The sequence below is a fragment of the Oncorhynchus keta genome, chromosome 1, assembly GCF_023373465.1.
Source record: "Oncorhynchus keta strain PuntledgeMale-10-30-2019 chromosome 1, Oket_V2, whole genome shotgun sequence".
Taxonomy (NCBI): domain Eukaryota; kingdom Metazoa; phylum Chordata; class Actinopteri; order Salmoniformes; family Salmonidae; genus Oncorhynchus; species Oncorhynchus keta.
In genome coordinates, this window is record NC_068421.1 from 14714471 (window position 1) to 14735979 (window position 21509).

The 21509-nt window shown below is 35.1% G+C and overlaps 1 protein-coding gene across 5 annotated transcripts in view; it reads right to left on the reverse strand.

The window, feature by feature from the left end:
• LOC118381439 (roundabout homolog 1-like) overlaps window positions 1-21509 on the reverse strand; it is a 611139-nt gene that overhangs the window by 110670 nt on the left and 478960 nt on the right. For all 5 annotated transcript variants that reach the window (XM_052508183.1, XM_052508051.1, XM_052508220.1 and 2 more), the window contains 3 exons: window positions 5486-5606; window positions 3388-3526; window positions 2942-3069 (listed from right to left, as the gene is read on the reverse strand). In XM_052508183.1, the coding sequence (XP_052364143.1) occupies window positions 2942-3069; window positions 3388-3526; window positions 5486-5606 (388 nt within the window). The remainder of the gene's footprint in view (window positions 1-2941; window positions 3070-3387; window positions 3527-5485; window positions 5607-21509) is intronic.

Genomic DNA, 21509 nt, shown 5'->3' on the forward strand with positions numbered 1-21509 from the left:
AGTGACTGACTTTTTCCCCTCATATAATTTTTTTGGTGGCGAACCACAGCTAGCAGGTGTCATTTGGTTAGCTAGCAAGGACTTGAACGACTGTCATCGAGTTAGCATATCTCTTGCATTCGCAACAATTCACAAAAAATAATAGTTATTCAAGATCGCTCAAGATAACATGCAAACAGCCTAACCAGCTTTGCTACGGCAAGCAAAATGGTCAGAGTGAGGTGTGTTTGGAATTAGCTAGCTAGCAAGCCAGCCAACTTTAGCCAGTTATCTTGGGTGCTTGGTTTGGACAAGCATGCATTGGCAGACAACCTGCAGAAGGATGTGGGGCCTATAATTCCCTATTGTTTATCCGTGCAATTTTGACAGCCAACAAGCTGAAAATGTCTGAGTGGGTTTATCTAATGTTCATTCATTAGATTTTAGCTCATCTTGCTCTGGTTAGCATCAGTTGTTGATCTTGTTGTTGTTGATGTGTATAACTGCGTGAGAGAGAGCCTATCATCTCATGGTTGTTTGATCAATTGGACTGTAAAGTTCCCAAATGTAAGAGGACTCCTGGGGTGTTTACACATTTGTAGAAATCCAATCAGATGTATTTTGTGGCTTTTGGTGAATGCGTTCTAGTGATCTAAAGTCGCACTGTTGCAACGGCCTGTAATCACAAGGTCCAGTTCAAAGTGAGTGATGGCAGGGCCTACTGCCTGTAATCACAAGGTCCAGTTCAAAGTGAGTGATGGCAGGGCCTACTGCCTGTAATCACAAGGTCCAGTTCAAAGTGAGTGATGGCAGGGCCTACTGCCTGTAATCACAAGGTCCAGTTCAAAGTGAGTGATGGCAGGGCCTACTGCCTGTAATCACAAGGTCCAGTTCAAAGTGAGTGATGGCAGGGCCTACTGCCTGTAAACACACAGTCCAGTTCAAAGTGAGTGATGGCAGGGACTACTGCCTGTAAACACACAGTCCGGTTCAAAGTGAGTGATGGCAGGGCCTACTGCCTGTAAACACAAGGTCCAGTTCAAAGTGAGTGATGGCAGGGACTACTGCCTGTAAACACAAGGTCCAGTTCAAAGTGAGTGATGGCAGGGCCTACTGCCTGTAATCACAAGGTCCAGTTCAAAGTGAGTGATGGCAGGGCCTACTGCCTGTAAACACACAGTCCAGTTCAAAGTGAGTGATGGCAGGGCCTACTGCCTGTAATCACAAGGTCCAGTTCAAAGTGAGTGATGGCAGGGCCTACTGCCTGTAAACACACAGTCCAGTTCAAAGTGAGTGATGGCAGGGCCTACTGCCTGTAAACACACAGTCCAGTTCAAAGTGAGTGATGGCAGGGCCTACTGCCTGTAAACACACAGTCCAGTTCAAAGTGAGTGATGGCAGGGCCTACTGCCTGTAAACACACAGTCCAGTTCAAAGTGAGTGATGGCAGGGCCTACTGCCTGTAAACACACAGTCCAGTTCAAAGTGAGTGATGGCAGGGCCTACTGCCTGTAAACACACAGTCCAGTTCAAAGTGAGTGATGGCAGGGCCTACTGCCTGTAAACACACAGTCCAGTTCAAAGTGAGTGATGGCAGGGCCTAATGCCTGTAAACACACAGTCCAGTTCAAAGTGAGTGATGGCAGGGCCTACTGCCTGTAAACACACAGTCCAGTTCAAAGTGAGTGATGGCAGGGCCTACTGCCTGTAAACACACAGTCCAGTTCAAAGTGAGTGATAGCAGGTCTGTGTGATAAATGGCTTGTTTGAATAAAGGTCTACTGTATCTCTCAGTGGCAATTTGTATTTGTATTTTTTTTCTTGATGAAGTTATTGGTGGATATCTTGAAGAAATGATTGGTGGATGTTGATGAAGTTATTAGTGGATATATTGATTAAGTTATTGACAGGAGGGTCTAATCATGCTCCTCAAAGTAATCAACACATCACTGGCCTGTGTAGTGCAGAAATAAATCATTGCAGAGAACAAACATGTGAAGATTGGGTTCTGTATTAGTACTGAGAGGGGGTGGTGGTGTCGGAGTGATGGGGGATTTTTTTGTCCCATCTCTTCATAGCTCTCGAGGACTGCTGGGAATACAGTTTTACACTCTGACCTCACAACACAAACCTCTTCTACCCAAACCCCCCACTATCCTCCCATCTACCTCGTCCTAGCTCAATTCCCATCTCGTTCTGCTCCAGTGGTGACTCACTTCAGCCCCTCAATATACACCTCCCTACCCTGCTAACCCCATCCCCTGTGTACTGAACCACCTTCTATCCCCCTCCTTCCCTCTGCTCCCCAATATTCACATTATCCTGCTGCTAAATGACCCCAGTGTTCCACCTGCGTAGCTCCCAGGAGGTTTAAGGGTTGGGGGGATCCAGGCCCCAATGTTCTACTGAATGACTCCTTTCTACTCTGTGACCAGCTGCTTTCTGTTCTCACTGTGTTTATAGGATGTACAATGGAGAGAGACACACAGAGGCTTCCCACAGGCCTACCACTGATACAGCATCTTAAACATGACAAGAGAGCTGCCTCTAAAGGAATGTCCTCGCTCCTATGGATGCCGTGAATGGAATTGATTATCATTGAGCTCCCATGTGTAAAGTGTAAGATCCTCTATGGATTTTTAGATGGCCTTTATTACAAATCAATAAGCTAATTGAGAAAGAATGGGTGAAAGTAATAACTTTTCAGGCTCTAGAATTGAATGTTATAATTGCATTGAGGTTTAGCTAAATTACGTCTAAGGTGCCAAAACTCACCTTAACCAATATAACTAGAGAGACTGAAACATCTGGAAGAATCAGCATGCCTTTCAGCAATAGAGGCTCGACAACAGGACCACCATACCGAACAATGTACATGACTGTGCAAGTTAACTGGTGCGTTGACCTTCGTTAACCTGCACAGTATTTTACTAGATTAAGTAACAGAGTTGTGTGGTCTTACCGTGGACGGTGAGGGTGGCCGACGCCTCCGCCCTGCCCACCATGTTCTCTGCCATGCAGGTGTAAGAACCCACGTCTGCAGAGGTCAGACGACGGATCTTCAGGGTGTGGTCCTCACGGATCTCATATCTGGAATATTCACAGGGAATCGGTCAAACACGCGCACACACACCACATACCTTACAGTATGTGCTGATCATCAGACAGACTAAAGGGAGCAAGGCATTAATAGAAAGAGAGAAAGGGATTGTGTTAAAGGGGGCCAGAAGATAATAATAATAATAATAATATATGCCATTTAGCAGACACTTTTATCCAAAGCGACTTACAGTCATGTGTGCATACATTCTACATATGGGTGGTCCCGGGGATCGAACCCACTACCCTGGCGTTACAAGCGCCATGCTCTACCAACTGAGCTACAGAAGGAGTCATACAGTACAGTACCTTCCCTTGGGCAGGTCTCCGTCCTCTTTCCTCCAGCGGACGGTGGGAACTGGGTCACCCCGGGCCTCACACCTGAACTCCACGCTCTGGTCCACCAGCACCACCTGGCTGCCGGGACGCTTCATAAAGCTGGGTCTCTCTGCAGAGAGAGATGACATAGCACAGGACTATTCAGTAAAAAGTATAGCATAGTATATCATAGCACAGTATATCATATCATATCAGTATATCATATCATAACATAGAATAGTATAGCATAGTATATCATAGCATAGTATATCATATCATATAAGTATATCATATCATAGCATAGAATAGTAGAGCATAGTATATCATAGCATAGTATATCATAGCATAGTATATCATAGCACAGTATATCATAGCACAGTATATCATATCATAGTCTATCTATCATATCATAGCATAGTATAGCATAGCGTAGTATAGTATAACATATTATAGTATACCATAGCATAGTAGAGCATTAACTGACTTGCCTAGTTAAAAAAAGTTTTAAAAAATAGCATAGTATTGTATATCATAGCATAGTATATAATTGTATAGTATAGCATAGTATAGTATGTGACTGTACTGTATCTTTAGCACTTTATGGGGATTGAACTATCCTGCCGATCAGTCATATTGTAGCAGAGTCTCAGTGCTAACATTAGCAGTGTGTTTTAGTAATCACAGCTACCCTCGTTGCCCTTTGTCCTGATTATCTGAGAGGTCCTGTAAAATCCTGCTGTTGCAGTCAATTACCCCAACCTTCCAGCAGGGATTCAAATAAAAATGAATGTTGGAAAAAGCTTCTGAAATGAAAACAAATAGCCATCTAACCACCCCTGCCCCCTCAGGTCCAGTTCAGCTACCTCTCCCTCTCCCTCCCCAGCCTCTATCCCCTCAGCAGAGACACACATCAACACACAGAGCTTCTCCATTGGGAACATGTAGCAGATGTCCTAATACCTTTAATCACATTCTCCTCCAACATTTGTTTTCTAATATGTCCCAAGGCTCAACAATTGCAGCTCAATAGTTTGACCTCCCTTTTCTCAACTCTCTACCCTTTCTTCTCTCTCCTCTCTCTCCCCTTCCTCCTCTCTGCTCTCTCCCTCCCCTCCCTCCTCACATTCCCCCTCCTCATGTCCCTCCCTCCCTCCCCCCTCTCTCCCTCCCCTCTCTCCTCACATCCCCTTCAGTTTTGGCTTGAAAAAGTCCTCAGTAAGTGTCTGGGGCTGTCGTGAGTTTTTCTGTTGTGTTGTTTACTCAAATAGGCAAAGCCATAGGTATGGTCTGAACTCTTTGAAGTCATTTCCATATATAATAATGTATCTTAGGTGGGAAAGAAGAATATGTGTATGTTAGCGTGGGCCTGTTGGAGGGGATGATGAGAGGCCTAGTCGGACAGGAAGTAGAGGAAGTGGAGAGGACAGTCAGAAGTTCAGCCGACAGAGTACAAACTGACACAACGGAGAGCTGTGGGGTCAAAGGTCAGTCGTGGTGGAATGTGGCACAGCTGGCCAGAGGAGAGGTGCTGAGGTCAGGATGGGTGGGTGGGAGGGTCAGTAGAGGGGAAAAGGGGGGTCATAAGAGAGGTGTGGGGCTCCTGGGGGAGAAAAGGGGGTCAGGGGGCTCCTGGGGCAGTTCATGGTTAACTGAAGGCTATGTCACACTCCTCTTGAATGGGTCGATGACACCCTTCACTGTACACAAACACACAGAGAGAGAGGAGAGAGAGAGAGAGAGAGAGAGAGAGATAGAGAGAGAGAGAGAGAGAGACAGAGAGACAGAGAGACAGAGAGAGAGAGAGAGAGAGAGAGAGAGAGAGAGAGAGAGCAGAGACAGAGAGATAGAGACAGAGAGAGAGACAGAGAGAGAGACAGAGACAGTGAGACAGAGAGAGAGAGAGAGAGAGAGGTAGAGTAAGACAGAGAGAGAGGCAGTGAGACAGAGAGAGAGGCAGAGACAGAGAGAGAGGTAAGTAAGACAGAGAGAGAGGCAGTGAGACAGAGAGAGAGGCAGAGGCAGAGGCAGAGGCAGAGGCAGAGACAGAGACAGTGAGAGAGAGAGATAAACTGTGAGGAAGGTTACTTACCGAGCACAGTGAGCTCAGCGATCTCACTCTCCCTCTCTCCCACCATATTGGTCCCGACACACACATACTTCCCTGCGTCGCCTTTTCTGGCATTGGTTATCATCAGCTTTCCTCCCCGGATCTGAGGAACGAGAGAAAGGGTCAGACCTTGAGAGGACAAAACTACACGCCTAACATTGCAAAACATTCTCTCAGTATAAAAGCGCTGTATTTCCTCACCCATGAAGTTATGAGTCTTCACAAAACCATGACCAAAGGAATTCAGAGTTTAAAAAAAATCCATATGTCATGTTTTGATGGGATTATAAACTCACAAATTAATCTTAGTGAGCCATGTATGTCCTGAGGTCCCAGTGATAGAAAGCCAAAGTACTGTACTACTGTACTAACTGCGGTACCTATCCAAACATTCTATGCTATTCTCATTCTACCTGTGGCTTGTACGGCTTTATCAGACAGTCTGTTCCTGCTCAGGGCTTGTCTGGCCAAACATCCCTTCCCCAAACCTAGAAAGCCACAGCTCCCTGAGGGAACACCTGAGGCAGGGAAGAGTGGAAGCATTACTCCAGACACAAATGACTTCCAGCTATCTCCCCAACCGTACTGAGAAGAAGAAAACTGAGCTTTTACTTGAGTATTTTCTCATGCATACATACAGACACATACTAACACATGCATACATACAGAGACACATACTAACTCATGCATACATACAGACACATACTAACTCATGCATACATACAGAGACACATACTAACACATACATACATACAGAGACACATACTAACTCATGCATACATACAGACACATACTAACTCATGCATACATACAGAGACACATACTAACACATACAAACATACAGAGACACATACTAACACATACATACATACAGAGACACATACTAACACATGCATACATACAGAGACACATACTAACTCATGCATACATACAGAGACACATACTAACTCATGCATACATACAGACACATACTAACACATGCATACATACAGAGACACATACTAACTCATGCATACATACAGACACATACTAACACATGCATACATACAGAGACACATACTAACACATGCATACATACAGAGACACATACTAACTCATGCATACATACAGACACATACTAACTCATGCATACATACAGAGACACATACTAACTCATGCATACATACAGAGACACATACTAACACATGCATACATACAGAGACACATACTAACACATGCATACATACAGAGACACATACTAACTCATGCATACATACAGAGACACATACTAACACATGCATACATACAGAGACACATACTAACTCATGCATACATACAGAGACACATACTAACTCATGCATACATACAGACACATACTAACTCATGCATACATACAGACACATACTAACACATGCATACATACAGACACATACTAACACATGCATACATACAGAGACACATACTAACTCATGCATACATACAGAGACACATACTAACACATGCATACATACAGAGACACATACTAACTCATGCATACATACAGACACATGCTAACACGTGCATACACCCACACACTAAAAGGTGTGTTTTGTATCCAGGACAAGGTGGGTGTGATGGCTGTTATTTCCCAGGGATTTGATTACAGGCCAGGGGAGGTGCTTTGTTCTCAGGCACTGGGTGAGGCAGCCCGGCCCCTCTCAGGTCCTAGTCAGCTGACAGCTATGCCAGTCAGAGTAGCAGCACACAATAGCACGGGGCACCACTGATCTGCCTGCTCCAAGGGGGCTTAAGGGTTTAAGGGTCACACACCTCAGCCCACAAGAAGACAGACCCCACCCCGAGGCCTGTAACAGACCCCTTTATTCAAAACCCACCAAGGTGTGTGTGTGTGGGGGGGGGGTAGCCCCAAACAGCATTGCAAAAGAGCCCCAAACCTTCTGCCTTTCTCTGGCTGTCTTCAGTCAACACACTCCTACACATGTATCAACTTCATGGCACACTATCCAACATCTCACAAAATCTATTTAACTGTGGTCTGCATGTGAAGGAATTGGGCCTCACTTTTATTATCCCACTAGCCTAATTAAGAGTGACACCTTGTTCAGGAGCAAAACAATAAACATGAAGTCTGCTAGGTAGGGGAACAACAGGTTCTAGAAATAGAATGTCAGAAGGTTCTCAGTGGAACAACACATCTGTGGTGTGCAGCCTAACAGCTTATCTGGGAGGAGCAGAGACACGGAGAGGTAGTCTAATTGCCACAACTAATAAATCCCCCTACAAACAAAAATCCTCCACTCTCGCTCCTCCACTTAAATAAATAGCTGTGCATCAACACTACCCATCCAAGCTGACAGAGTTTGAGAGGATGTGCAGAGAGGAATGGGAGAAACTCAGGCTTTAACCGAACAAAACGTGGAAGAAGTTAAGACATCTGAATACTTTCTGAAGGCACTGTAGACAGCCTACACGTAGAGAGACAGAGGAGCACTGTAGACGGTCTACACGTAGAGAGACAGAGGAGCACTGTAGACAGCCTACACGTAGAGAGACAGAGGAGCACTGTAGACGGCCTACACGTAGAGAGACAGAGGAGCACTGTAGACAGCCTACACGTAGAGAGACAGAGGAGCACTGTAGACAGCCTACACGTAGAGAGACAGAGGAGCTGTTACTGTTTGTTTGAAGTATCGTTATGTTACTGTTTGTTTGAAGTATCGTTATGTTACTGTTTGAAGTATCGTTATGTTACTGTTTGTTTGAAGTATCGTTATGTTACTGTTTGTTTGAAGTATCGTTAAGTTACTGTTTGTTTGAAGTATCATTATGTTACTGTTTGTTTGAAGTATCGTTATGTTACTGTTTGTTTGAAGTATCATTATGTTACTGTTTGTTTGAAGTATCGTTATGTTACTGTTTGACAGTACACGTTATGTTACTGTTTGTTTGAAGTATCATTATGTTACTGTTTGTTTGAAGTATCATTATGTTACTGTTTGTTTGAAGTATCGTTATGTTACTGTTTGTTTGAAGTATCGTTATGTTACTGTTTGTTTGAAGTATCGTTATGTTACTGTTTGAAGTATCGTTATGTTACTGTTTGTTTGAAGTATCGTTATGTTACTGTTTGAAGTATCGTTATGTTACTGTTTGAAGTATCATTATGTTACTGTTTGAAGTATGTTATGTTACTGTTTGAAGTATCATTATGTTACTGTTTGTTTAAAGTATCAGTTATGTTACTGTTTGTTTGAAGTACGTTATGTTACTGTTTGAAGTATCGTTATGTTACTGTTTGTTTGAAGTATCATTATGTTACTGTTTGTTTGAAGTATCATTATGTTACTGTTTGTTTGAAGTACACGTTATGTTACTGTTTGTTTGAACTGTATCGTTATGTTACTGTTTGTTTGAAGTATCGGTATGTTACTGTTTGAAGTATCGTTATGTTACTGTTTGTTTGAAGTATCATTATGTTACTGTTTGTTTGAAGTATCAGTTATGTTACTGTTTGAAGTATCGTTATGTTACTGTTTGTTTGAAGTATCATTATGTTACTGTTTGTTTGAAGTATCATTATGTTACTGTTTGTTTGAAGTATCGTTATGTTACTGTTTGTTTGAAGTATCATTATGTTACTGTTTGAAGTATCGTTATGTTACTGTTTGTTTGAAGTATCGTTATGTTACTGTTTGTTTGAAGTATCATTATGTTACTGTTTGTTTGAAGTATCATTATGTTACTGTTTGTTTGAAGTATCGTTATGTTACTGTTTGTTTGAAGTATCGTTATGTTACTGTTTGTTTGAAGTATCGTTATGTTACTGTTTGAAGTATCGTTATGTTACTGTTTGTTTGAAGTATCGTTATGTTACTGTTAGAAGTATCGTTATGTTACTGTTTGTTTTGAAGTATCGTTATGTTACTGTTTGAAGTATCGTTATGTTACTGTTTGTTTGAAGTATCGTTATGTTACTGTTTGTTTGAAGTATCGTTATGTTACTGTTTGTTTGAAGTATCGTTATGTTACTGTTTGTTTGAAGTATCGTTATGTTACTGTTTGTTTGAAGTATCGTTATGTTACTGTTTGAAGTATCATTATGTTACTGTTTGTTTGAAGTATCGTTATGTTACTGTTTGTTTGAAGTATCATTATGTTACTGTTTGAAGTATCGTTATGTTATGTTACTGTTTGTTTGAAGTATCGTTATGTTACTGTTTGTTTGAAGTATCGTTATGTTACTGTTTGTTTGAAGTATCGTTATGTTACTGTTTGTTTGAAGTATCGTTATGTTACTGTTTGTTTGAAGTATCGTTATGTTACTGTTTGAAGTATCGTTATGTTACTGTTTGTTTGAAGTATCATTATGTTACTGTTTGTTTGAAGTATCATTATGTTACTGTTTGTTTGAAGTATCGTTATGTTACTGTTTGTTTGAACTGTATCGTTATGTTACTGTTTGTTTGAAGTATCGGTATGTTACTGTTTGAAGTATCGTTATGTTACTGTTTGTTTGAAGTATCATTATGTTACTGTTTGTTTGAAGTATCGTTATGTTACTGTTTGTTTGAAGTATCGTTATGTCACTGTTTGTTTGAAGTATCGTTATGTCACTGTTTGTTTGAAGTATCATTATGTTACTGTTTGTTTGAAGTATCGTTATGTTACTGTTTGTTTGAAGTATCATTATGTTACTGTTTGAAGTATCGTTATGTTACTGTTTGTTTGAAGTATCGTTATGTTACTGTTTGTTTGAAGTATCGTTATGTCACTGTTTGTTTGAAGTATCGTTATGTTACTGTTTGTTTGAAGTATCATTATGTTACTGTTTGTTTGAAGTATCGTTATGTTACTGTTTGTTTGAAGTATCGTTATGTTACTGTTTGAAGTATCGTTATGTTACTGTTTGTTTGAAGTATCGTTATGTTACTGTTTGAAGTATCGTTATGTTACTGTTTGTTTGAAGTATCATTATGTTACTGTTTGAAGTATCGTTATGTTACTGTTTGTTTGAAGTATCGTTATGTTACTGTTTGTTTGAAGTATCGTTATGTTACTGTTTGTTTGAAGTATCGTTATGTTACTGTTTGTTTGAAGTATCGTTATGTTACTGTTTGTTTGAAGTATCGTTATGTTACTGTTTGAAGTATCATTATGTTACTGTTTGTTTGAAGTATCGTTATGTTACTGTTTGTTTGAAGTATCATTATGTTACTGTTACTGTTTGAAGTATCGTTATGTTACTGTTTGTTTGAAGTATCGTTATGTTACTGTTTGTTTGAAGTATCGTTATGTTACTGTTTGTTTGAAGTATCGTTATGTTACTGTTTGTTTGAAGTATCGTTATGTTACTGTTTGTTTGAAGTATCGTTATGTTACTGTTTGAAGTATCGTTATGTTACTGTTTGTTTGAAGTATCATTATGTTACTGTTTGTTTGAAGTATCATGTTATGTTACTGTTTGTTTGAAGTATCGTTATGTTACTGTTTGTTTTAAGTTACTGTTTTATGTTACTGTTTGTTTGAAGTATCGGTATGTTACTGTTTGAAGTATCGTTATGTTACTGTTTGTTTGAAGTATCATTATGTTACTGTTTGTTTGAAGTATCGTTATTTACTGTTTGAAGTATCGTTATGTTACTGTTTGTTTGAAGTATCATTATGTTACTGTTTGTTTGAAGTATCATTATGTTACTGTTTGTTTGAAGTATCGTTATGTTACTGTTTGTTTGAAGTATCATTATGTTACTGTTTGAAGTATCGTTATGTTACTGTTTGTTTGAAGTATCGTTATGTTACTGTTTGTTTGAAGTATCATTATGTTACTGTTTGTTTGAAGTATCATTATGTTACTGTTTGTTTGAAGTATCGTTATGTTACTGTTTGTTTGAAGTATCGTTATGTTACTGTTTGTTTGAAGTATCGTTATGTTACTGTTTGAAGTATCGTTATGTTACTGTTTGAAGTATCGTTATGTTACTGTTTGAAGTATCGTTATGTTACTGTTTGTTTGAAGTATCGTTATGTTACTGTTTGAAGTATCGTTATGTTACTGTTTGTTTGAAGTATCGTTATGTTACTGTTTGTTTGAAGTATCGTTATGTTACTGTTTGTTTGAAGTATCGTTATGTTACTGTTTGAAGTATCGTTATGTTACTGTTTGTTTGAAGTATCGTTATGTTACTGTTTGAAGTATCGTTATGTTACTGTTTGTTTGAAGTATCGTTATGTTACTGTTTGTTTGAAGTATCATTATGTTACTGTTTGTTTGAAGTATCGTTATGTTACTGTTTGTTTGAAGTATCGTTATGTTACTGTTTGTTTGAAGTATCGTTATGTTACTGTTTGTTTGAAGTATCGTTATGTTACTGTTTGTTTGAAGTATCGTTATGTTACTGTTTGTTTGAAGTATCGTTATGTTACTGTTTGTTTGAAGTATCATTATGTTACTGTTTGTTTGAAGTATCATTATGTTACTGTTTGTTTGAAGTATCGTTATGTTACTGTTTGTTTGAAGTATCGTTATGTTACTGTTTGTTTGAAGTATCATTATGTTACTGTTTGTTTGAAGTATCGTTATGTTACTGTTTGAAGTATCGTTATGTTACTGTTATGTTTGTTTGAAGTATTGTTATGTTACTGTTTGAAGTATCGTTATGTTACTGTTTGAAGTATCGTTATGTTACTGTTTGTTTGAAGTATCGTTATGTTACTGTTTGTTTGAAGTATCGTTATGTTACTGTTTGTTTGAAGTATCATTATGTTACTGTTTGTTTTATCGTTATGTTTGTTTGAAGTATCGTTATGTTACTGTTTGTTTGAAGTATCGTTATGTTACTGTTTGTTTGAAGTATCGTTATGTTACTGTTTGAAGTATCATTATGTTACTGTTTGAAGTATCGTTATGTTACTGTTTGTTTGAAGTATCGTTATGTTACTGTTTGAAGTATCGTTATGTTACTGTTTGAAGTATCGTTATGTTACTGTTTGTTTGAAGTATCGTTATGTTACTGTTTGAAGTATCGTTATGTTACTGTTTGAAGTATCGTTATGTTACTGTTTGAAGTATCGTTATGTTACTGTTTGAAGTATCGTTATGTTACTGTTTGAAGTATCGTTATGTTACTGTTTGTTTGAAGTATCGTTATGTTACTGTTTGTTTGAAGTATCGTTATGTTACTGTTTGAAGTATCGTTATGTTACTGTTTGAAGTATCGTTATGTTACTGTTTGTTTGAAGTATCGTTATGTTACTGTTTGTTTGAAGTATCGTTATGTTACTGTTTGTTTGAAGTATCGTTATGTTACTGTTTGAAGTATCGTTATGTTACTGTTTGTTTGAAGTATCGTTATGTTACTGTTTGAAGTATCGTTATGTTACTGTTTGAAGTATCGTTATGTTACTGTTTGAAGTATCGTTATGTTACTGTTTGTTTGAAGTATCGTTATGTTACTGTTTGTTTGAAGTATCGTTATGTTACTGTTTGTTTGAAGTATCATTATGTTACTGTTTGTTTGAAGTATCGTTATGTTACTGTTTGAAGTATCATTATGTTACTGTTTGTTTGAAGTATCATTATGTTACTGTTTGTTTGAAGTATCGTTATGTTACTGTTTGAAGTATCGTTATGTTACTGTTTGTTTGAAGTATCGTTATGTTACTGTTTGAAGTATCGTTATGTTACTGTTTGTTTGAAGTATCATTATGTTACTGTTTGTTTGAAGTATCGTTATGTTATGTTACTGTTTGTTTGAAGTATCGTTATGTTACTGTTTGTTTGAAGTATCGTTATGTTACTGTTTGTTTGAAGTATCGTTATGTTACTGTTTGAAGTATCGTTATGTTACTGTTTGTTTGAAGTATCATTATGTTACTGTTTGTTTGAAGTATCGTTATGTTACTGTTTGAAGTATCGTTATGTTACTGTTTGTTTGAAGTATCATTATGTTACTGTTTGTTTGAAGTATCATTATGTTACTGTTTGTTTGAAGTATCGTTATGTTACTGTTTGTTTGAAGTATCATTATGTTACTGTTTGAAGTATCGTTATGTTACTGTTTGTTTGAAGTATCGTTATGTTACTGTTTGTTTGAAGTATCATTATGTTACTGTTTGTTTGAAGTATCATTATGTTACTGTTTGTTTGAAGTATCGTTATGTTACTGTTTGTTTGAAGTATCGTTATGTTACTGTTTGTTTGAAGTATCGTATGTTATGTTACTGTTTGTTTGAAGTATCGTTATGTTACTGTTTGAAGTATCGTTATGTTACTGTTTGTTTGAAGTATCGTTATGTTACTGTTTGTTTGAAGTATCGTTATGTTACTGTTTGTTTGAAGTATCGTTATGTTACTGTTTGTTTGAAGTATCGTTATGTTACTGTTTGTTTGAAGTATCGTTATGTTACTGTTTGAAGTATCATTATGTTACTGTTTGTTTGAAGTATCGTTATGTTACTGTTTGAAGTATCATTATGTTACTGTTTGAAGTATCGTTATGTTACTGTTTGTTTGAAGTATCATGTTATGTTTACTGTTTGTTTGAAGTATCGTTATGTTACTGTTTGAAGTATCGTTATGTTATGTTACTGTTTGTTTGAAGTATCGTTATGTTACTGTTTGAAGTATCGTTAAGTTACTGTTTGAAGTATCGTTATGTTACTGTTTGTTTGAAGTATCGTTATGTTACTGTTTGTTTGAAGTATCATTATGTTACTGTTTGTTTGAAGTATCGTTATGTTACTGTTTGAAGTATCATTATGTTACTGTTTGTTGAAGTATCGTTATGTTACTGTTTGAAGTATCGTTAAGTTACTGTTTGAAGTATCGTTATGTTACTGTTTGAAGTATCGTTAAGTTACTGTTTGAAGTATCGTTATGTTACTGTTTGTTTGAAGTATCGTTATGTTACTGTTTGAAGTATCATTATGTTACTGTTTGTTTGAAGTATCATTATGTTACTGTTTGTTTGAAGTATCGTTATGTTACTGTTTGAAGTATCGTTATGTTACTGTTTGTTTGAAGTATCATTATGTTACTGTTTGTTTGAAGTATCATTATGTTATGTTTTACTGTTTGTTTGAAGTATCGTTATGTTACTGTTTGTTTGAAGTATCGTTATGTTACTGTTTGAAGTATCGTTATGTTACTGTTTGTTTGAAGTATCGTTATGTTACTGTTTGTTTGAAGTATCATTATGTTACTGTTTGTTTGAAGTATCTGTTTGTTTGAAGTATCATTATGTTACTGTTTGTTTGAAGTATCGTTATGTTACTGTTTGTTTGAAGTATCGTTATGTTACTGTTTGTTTGAAGTATCGTTATGTTACTGTTTGTTTGAAGTATCGTTATGTTACTGTTTGTTTGAAGTATCGTTATGTTACTGTTTGAAGTATCGTTATGTTACTGTTTGTTTGAAGTATCGTTATGTTACTGTTTGTTTGAAGTATCGTTATGTTACTGTTTGAAGTATCGTTATGTTACTGTTTGTTTGAAGTATCGTTATGTTACTGTTTGTTTGAAGTATCGTTATGTTACTGTTTGTTTGAAGTATGTTACTGTTTGAAGTTATGTTACTGTTTGTTTGAAGTATCGTTATGTTACTGTTTGTTTGAAGTATCATTATGTTACTGTTTGAAGTATCGTTATGTTACTGTTTGTTTGAAGTATCGTTATGTTACTGTTTGTTTGAAGTATCGTTATGTTATGTTACGTTATGTTACTGTTTGTTTGAAGTATCGTTATGTTACTGTTTGTTTGAAGTATCGTTATGTTACTGTTTGTTATGTTAAGTATCGTTATGTTACTGTTTGTTTGAAGTATCGTTATGTTACTGTTTGTTTGAAGTATATGTTACTGTTTGTTTGTTACTGTTTGTTTGAAGTATCGTTATGTTACTGTTTGAAGTATCATTATGTTACTGTTTGTTTGAAGTAGTTATGTTACTGTTTGTTTGAAGTATCGTTATGTTACTGTTTGAAGTATCGTTATGTTACTGTTTGTTTTTGTTATGTTACTGTTTGTTTGAAGTATCGTTATGTTACTGTTTGTTTGAAGTATCGTTATGTTACTGTTTGTTTGAAGTATCGTTATGTTACTGTTTGTTTGAAGTATCGTTATGTTACTGTTTGTTTTTATGTTACTGTTTGTTTGAAGTATGTTATGTTACTGTTTGAAGTATCGTTATGTTACTGTTTGAAGTTATGTTAAGTATCGTTATGTTACTGTTTTTGTTTGTTAAGTATCGTTATGTTACTGTTTGTTTGAAGTATCGTTATGTTACTGTTTGTTTGAAGTATCGTTATGTTACTGTTTGAAGTATCGTTATGTTACTGTTTGTTTGAAGTATCGTTATGTTACTGTTTGTTTGAAGTATCGTTATGTTACTGTTTGAAGTATCGTTATGTTACTGTTTGTTTGTATCGTTATGTTACTGTTTGTTTGAAGTATCGTTATGTTACTGTTTGTTTGAAGTATCGTTATGTTACTGTTTGTTTGAAGTATCATTATGTTACTATCGTTATGTTACTGTTTGTTTGAAGTATCGTTATGTTACTGTTTGTTTGAAGTATCATTATGTTACTGTTTGTTTGAAGTATCGTTATGTTACTGTTTGTTTGAAGTATCGTTATGTTACTGTTTGTGATCGTTATGTTACTGTTTGTTTGAAGTATCGTTATGTTACTGTTTGTTTGAAGTATCGTTATGTTACTGTTTGTTTGAAGTATCGTTATGTTACTGTTTGAAGTATCGTTATGTTACTGTTTGTTTGAAGTATCGTTATGTTACTGTTTGAAGTATCGTTAAGTTACTGTTTGAAGTATCGTTATGTTACTGTTTGTTTGAAGTATCGTTATGTTACTGTTTGAAGTATCATTATGTTACTGTTTGTTTGAAGTATCATTATGTTACTGTTTGTTTGAAGTATCGTTATGTTACTGTTTGAAGTATCATTATGTTACTGTTTGTTTGAAGTATCATTATGTTACTGTTTGTTTGAAGTATCGTTATGTTACTGTTTGAAGTATCGTTATGTTACTGTTTGTTTGAAGTATCATTATGTTACTGTTTGTTTGAAGTATCATTATGTTACTGTTTGTTTGAAGTATCGTTATGTTACTGTTTGTTTGAAGTATCGTTATGTTACTGTTTGTTTGAAGTATCGTTATGTTACTGTTTGTTTGAAGTATCGTTATGTTACTGTTTGTTTGAAGTATCGTTATGTTATGTTACGTTATGTTACTGTTTGAAGTATCGTTATGTTACTGTTTGTTTGAAGTTATCGTTATGTTACTGTTTGTTTGAAGTATCGTTATGTTACTGTTTGTTTGAAGTATCGTTATGTTACTGTTTGAAGTATCGTTATGTTACTGTTTGTTTGAAGTATCATTATGTTACTGTTTGTTTGAAGTATCGTTATGTTACTGTTTGTTTGAAGTATCGTTATGTTACTGTTTGTTTGAAGTATCATTATGTTACTGTTTGTTTGAAGTATCATTATGTTACTGTTTGTTTGAAGTATCGTTATGTTACTGTTTGAAGTATCGTTATGTTACTGTTTGTTTGAAGTATCGTTATGTTACTGTTTGAAGTATCGTTAGTTACTGTTTGTTTGAAGGTTATGTTACTGTTTGAAGTATCATTATGTTACTGTTTGTTTGAAGTATCGTTATGTTACTGTTTGTTTGAAGTATCGTTATGTTACTGTTTGTTTGAAGTATCGTTATGTTACTGTTTGTTTGAAGTATTATGTTACTGTTTGTTACTGTTTGTTTGAAGTATCATTATGTTACTGTTTGTTTGAAGTATCATTATGTTACTGTTTGAAGTATCATTATGTTACTGTTTGTTTGAAGTATCGTTATGTTACTGTTTGTTTGAAGTATCGTTATGTTACTGTTTGTTTGAAGTATCGTTATGTTACTGTTTGAAGTATCGTTATGTTACTGTTTGTTTGAAGTATCATTATGTTACTGTTTGTTTGAAGTATCGTTATGTCACTGTTTGTTTGAAGTATCGTTATGTTACTGTTTGAAGTATCGTTATGTTACTGTTTGTTTGAAGTATCGTTATGTTACTGTTTGTTTGAAGTATCATTATGTTACTGTTTGTTTGAAGTATCGTTATGTTACTGTTTGTTTGAAGTATCGTTATGTTACTGTTTGTTTGAAGTATCGTTATGTTACTGTTTGAAGTATCGTTATGTTACTGTTTGTTTGAAGTATTATGTTATGTTACTGTTTGAAGTATCGTTATGTTACTGTTTGAAGTATCGTTATGTTATGTTACTGTTTGTTTGAAGTATCGTTATGTTACTGTTTGTTTGAAGTATCGTTATGTTACTGTTTGTTTGAAGTATCGTTATGTTACTGTTTGTTTGAAGTTACTGTTCGAAGTATTATGTTACTGTTTGAAGTATCATTATGTTACTGTTTGTTTGAAGTATCGTTATGTTACTGTTTGTTTGAAGTATCGTTATGTTACTGTTTGAAGTATCGTTATGTTACTGTTTGTTTGAAGTATCATTATGTTACTGTTTGTTTGTTAAGTATCGTTATGTTACTGTTTGTTTGAAGTATCGTTATGTTACTGTTTGTTTGAAGTATCGTTATGTTACTGTTTGTTTGAAGTATGTTATGTTACTGTTTGTTTGAAGTATCGTTATGTTACTGTTTGTTTGAAGTATCGTTATGTTACTGTTTGTTTGAAGTATCGTTATGTTACTGTTTGTTTGAAGTATCGTTATGTTACTGTTTGAAGTATCGTTATGTTACTGTTTGTTTGTTACTGTTTGAAGTATCGTTATGTTACTGTTTGTTTGAAGTATCGTTATGTTACTGTTTGAAGTATCGTTATGTTACTGTTTGTTTGAAGTATCGTTATGTTACTGTTTGTTTGAAGTATCGTTATGTTACTGTTTGTTTGAAGTATCATTATGTTACTGTTTGTTTGTATCATTATGTTACTGTTTGTTTGAAGTATCATTATGTTACTGTTTGTTTGAAGTATCGTTATGTTACTGTTTGAAGTATCGTTATGTTACTGTTTGTTTGAAGTATCATTATGTTACTGTTTGTTTGAAGTATCATTATGTTACTGTTTGTTTGAAGTATCGTTATGTTACTGTTTGTTTGAAGTATCGTTATGTTACTGTTTGAAGTATCATTATGTTACTGTTTGAAGTATCGTTATGTTACTGTTTGTTTGAAGTATCGTTATGTTACTGTTTGTTTGAAGTATCATTATGTTACTGTTTGTTTGAAGTATCGTTATGTTACTGTTTGTTTGAAGTATCGTTATGTTACTGTTTGTTTGAAGTATCGTTATGTTACTGTTTGTTTTTGTTAAGTATCGTTATGTTACTGTTTGTTTGAAGTATCGTTATGTTACTGTTTGTTTGAAGTATCGTTATGTTACTGTTTGTTTGAAGTATCGTTATGTTACTGTTTGAAGTATCGTTATGTTACTGTTTGTTTGAAGTATCGTTATGTTACTGTTTGTTTGAAGTATCGTTATGTTACTGTTTGTTTGAAGTATCGTTATGTTACTGTTTGTTTGTTTTTGATGTTACTGTTTGTTTGTATCGTTATGTTACTGTTTGAAGTATCATGTTATGTTACTGTTTGTTTGAAGTATCGTTATGTTACTGTTTGTTTGAAGTATCATTATGTTACTGTTTGAAGTATCGTTATGTTACTGTTTGTTTGAAGTATCGTTATGTTACTGTTTGTTTGAAGTATCGTTATGTTACTGTTTGTTTGAAGTATCGTTATGTTACTGTTTGTTTGAAGTATCGTTATGTTACTGTTTGTTTGAAGTATCGTTATGTTACTGTTTGTTTGAAGTATCATTATGTTACTGTTTGTTTGAAGTATCGTTATGTTACTGTTTGTTTGAAGTATCGTTATGTTACTGTTTGTTTGAAGTATCGTTATGTTACTGTTTGTTTGAAGTATCATTATGTTACTGTTTGTTTGAAGTATCGTTATGTTACTGTTTGAAGTATCGTTATGTTACTGTTTGAAGTATCGTTATGTTACTGTTTGAAGTATCGTTATGTTACTGTTTGTTTGAAGTATCGTTATGTTACTGTTTGTTTGAAGTATCGTTATGTTACTGTTTGTTTGAAGTATCGTTATGTTACTGTTTGAAGTATCATTATGTTACTGTTTGTTGAAGTATCGTTATGTTACTGTTTGAAGTATCGTTAAGTTACTGTTTGTTTGAAGTATCGTTATGTTACTGTTTGAAGTATCATTATGTTACTGTTTGTTGAAGTATCGTTATGTTACTGTTTGAAGTATCGTTAAGTTACTGTTTGTTTGAAGTATCGTTATGTTACTGTTTGAAGTATCGTTATGTTACTGTTTGTTTGAAGTATCGTTATGTTACTGTTTGAAGTATCGTTATGTTACTGTTTGAAGTATCATTATGTTACTGTTTGTTTGAAGTATCATTATGTTACTGTTTGTTTGAAGTATCGTTATGTTACTGTTTGTTTGAAGTATCGTTATGTTACTGTTTGTTTGAAGTATCGTTATGTTACTGTTTGAAGTATCGTTATGTTACTGTTTGTTTGAAGTATCGTTATGTTACTGTTTGTTTGAAGTATCGTTATGTTACTGTTTGAAGTATCGTTATGTTACTGTTTGTTTGAAGTATCGTTATGTTACTGTTTGTTTGAAGTATCGTTATGTTACTGTTTGTTTGAAGTATCGTTATGTTACTGTTTGAAGTATCGTTATGTTACTGTTTGTTTGAAGTATCGTTATGTTACTGTTTGTTTGAAGTATCATTGTTAAACTGTTACTGTTTGAAGTATCGTTATGTTACTGTTTGTTTGAAGTATCGTTATGTTACTGTTTGTTTGAAGTATCGTTATGTTACTGTTTGTTTGAAGTATCGTTATGTTACTGTTTGTTTGAAGTATCGTTATGTTACTGTTTGTTTGAAGTATCGTTATGTTACTGTTTGAAGTATCGTTATGTTACTGTTTGTTTGAAGTATCGTTATGTTACTGTTTGTTTGAAGTATCGTTATGTTATGTTTTACGTTATGTTACTGTTTGTTTGAAGTATCGTTATGTTACTGTTTGTTTGAAGTATCGTTATGTTACTGTTTGAAGTATCGTTATGTTACTGTTTGTTTGAAGTATATGTTATGTTATGTTTTATCATTATGTTACGTTTGTTTGTTTGAAGTATCGTTATGTTACTGTTTGTTTGAAGTATCGTTATGTTACTGTTTGTTTGAAGTATCGTTATGTTACTGTTTGTTTGAAGTATCATTATGTTATGTTACGTTATGTTACTGTTTGAAGTATCGTTATGTTACTGTTTGTTTGAAGTATGTTATGTTATGTTACTGTTTGTTTGAAGTATCGTTATGTTACTGTTTGAAGTATCGTTATGTTTTACTGTTTGTTTGAAGTATCGTTATGTTACTGTTTGTTTGAAGTATCATTATGTTACTGTTTGTTTGAAGTATCATTATGTTACTGTTTGTTTGAAGTATCGTTATGTTACTGTTTGTTTGAAGTATCGTTATGTTACTGTTTGTTTGAAGTATCGTTATGTTACTGTTTGTTTGAAGTATCGTTATGTTTGTTTGAAGTATCGTTATGTTACTGTTTGTTTGAAGTATCGTTATGTTACTGTTTGTTTGAAGTATGTTACGTTATGTTACTGTTTGTTTGAAGTATCGTTATGTTACTGTTTGAAGTATCGTTATGTTACTGTTTGTTATCGTTATGTTACTGTTTGAAGTATCGTTATGTTACTGTTTGTTTGAAGTATCATTATGTTACTGTTTGTTTGAAGTATCGTTATGTTACTGTTTGTTTGAAGTATCGTTATGTTATGTTACTGTTTGTTTGAAGTATCGTTATGTTACTGTTTGTTTGAAAGTATGTTATTATGTTACTGTTTGTTTGAAGTATCGTTATGTTACTGTTTGTTTGAATGTTATCATTATGTTACTGTTTGAAGTATCGTTATGTTACTGTTTGTTTGAAGTATCTGTTTGAAGTTAT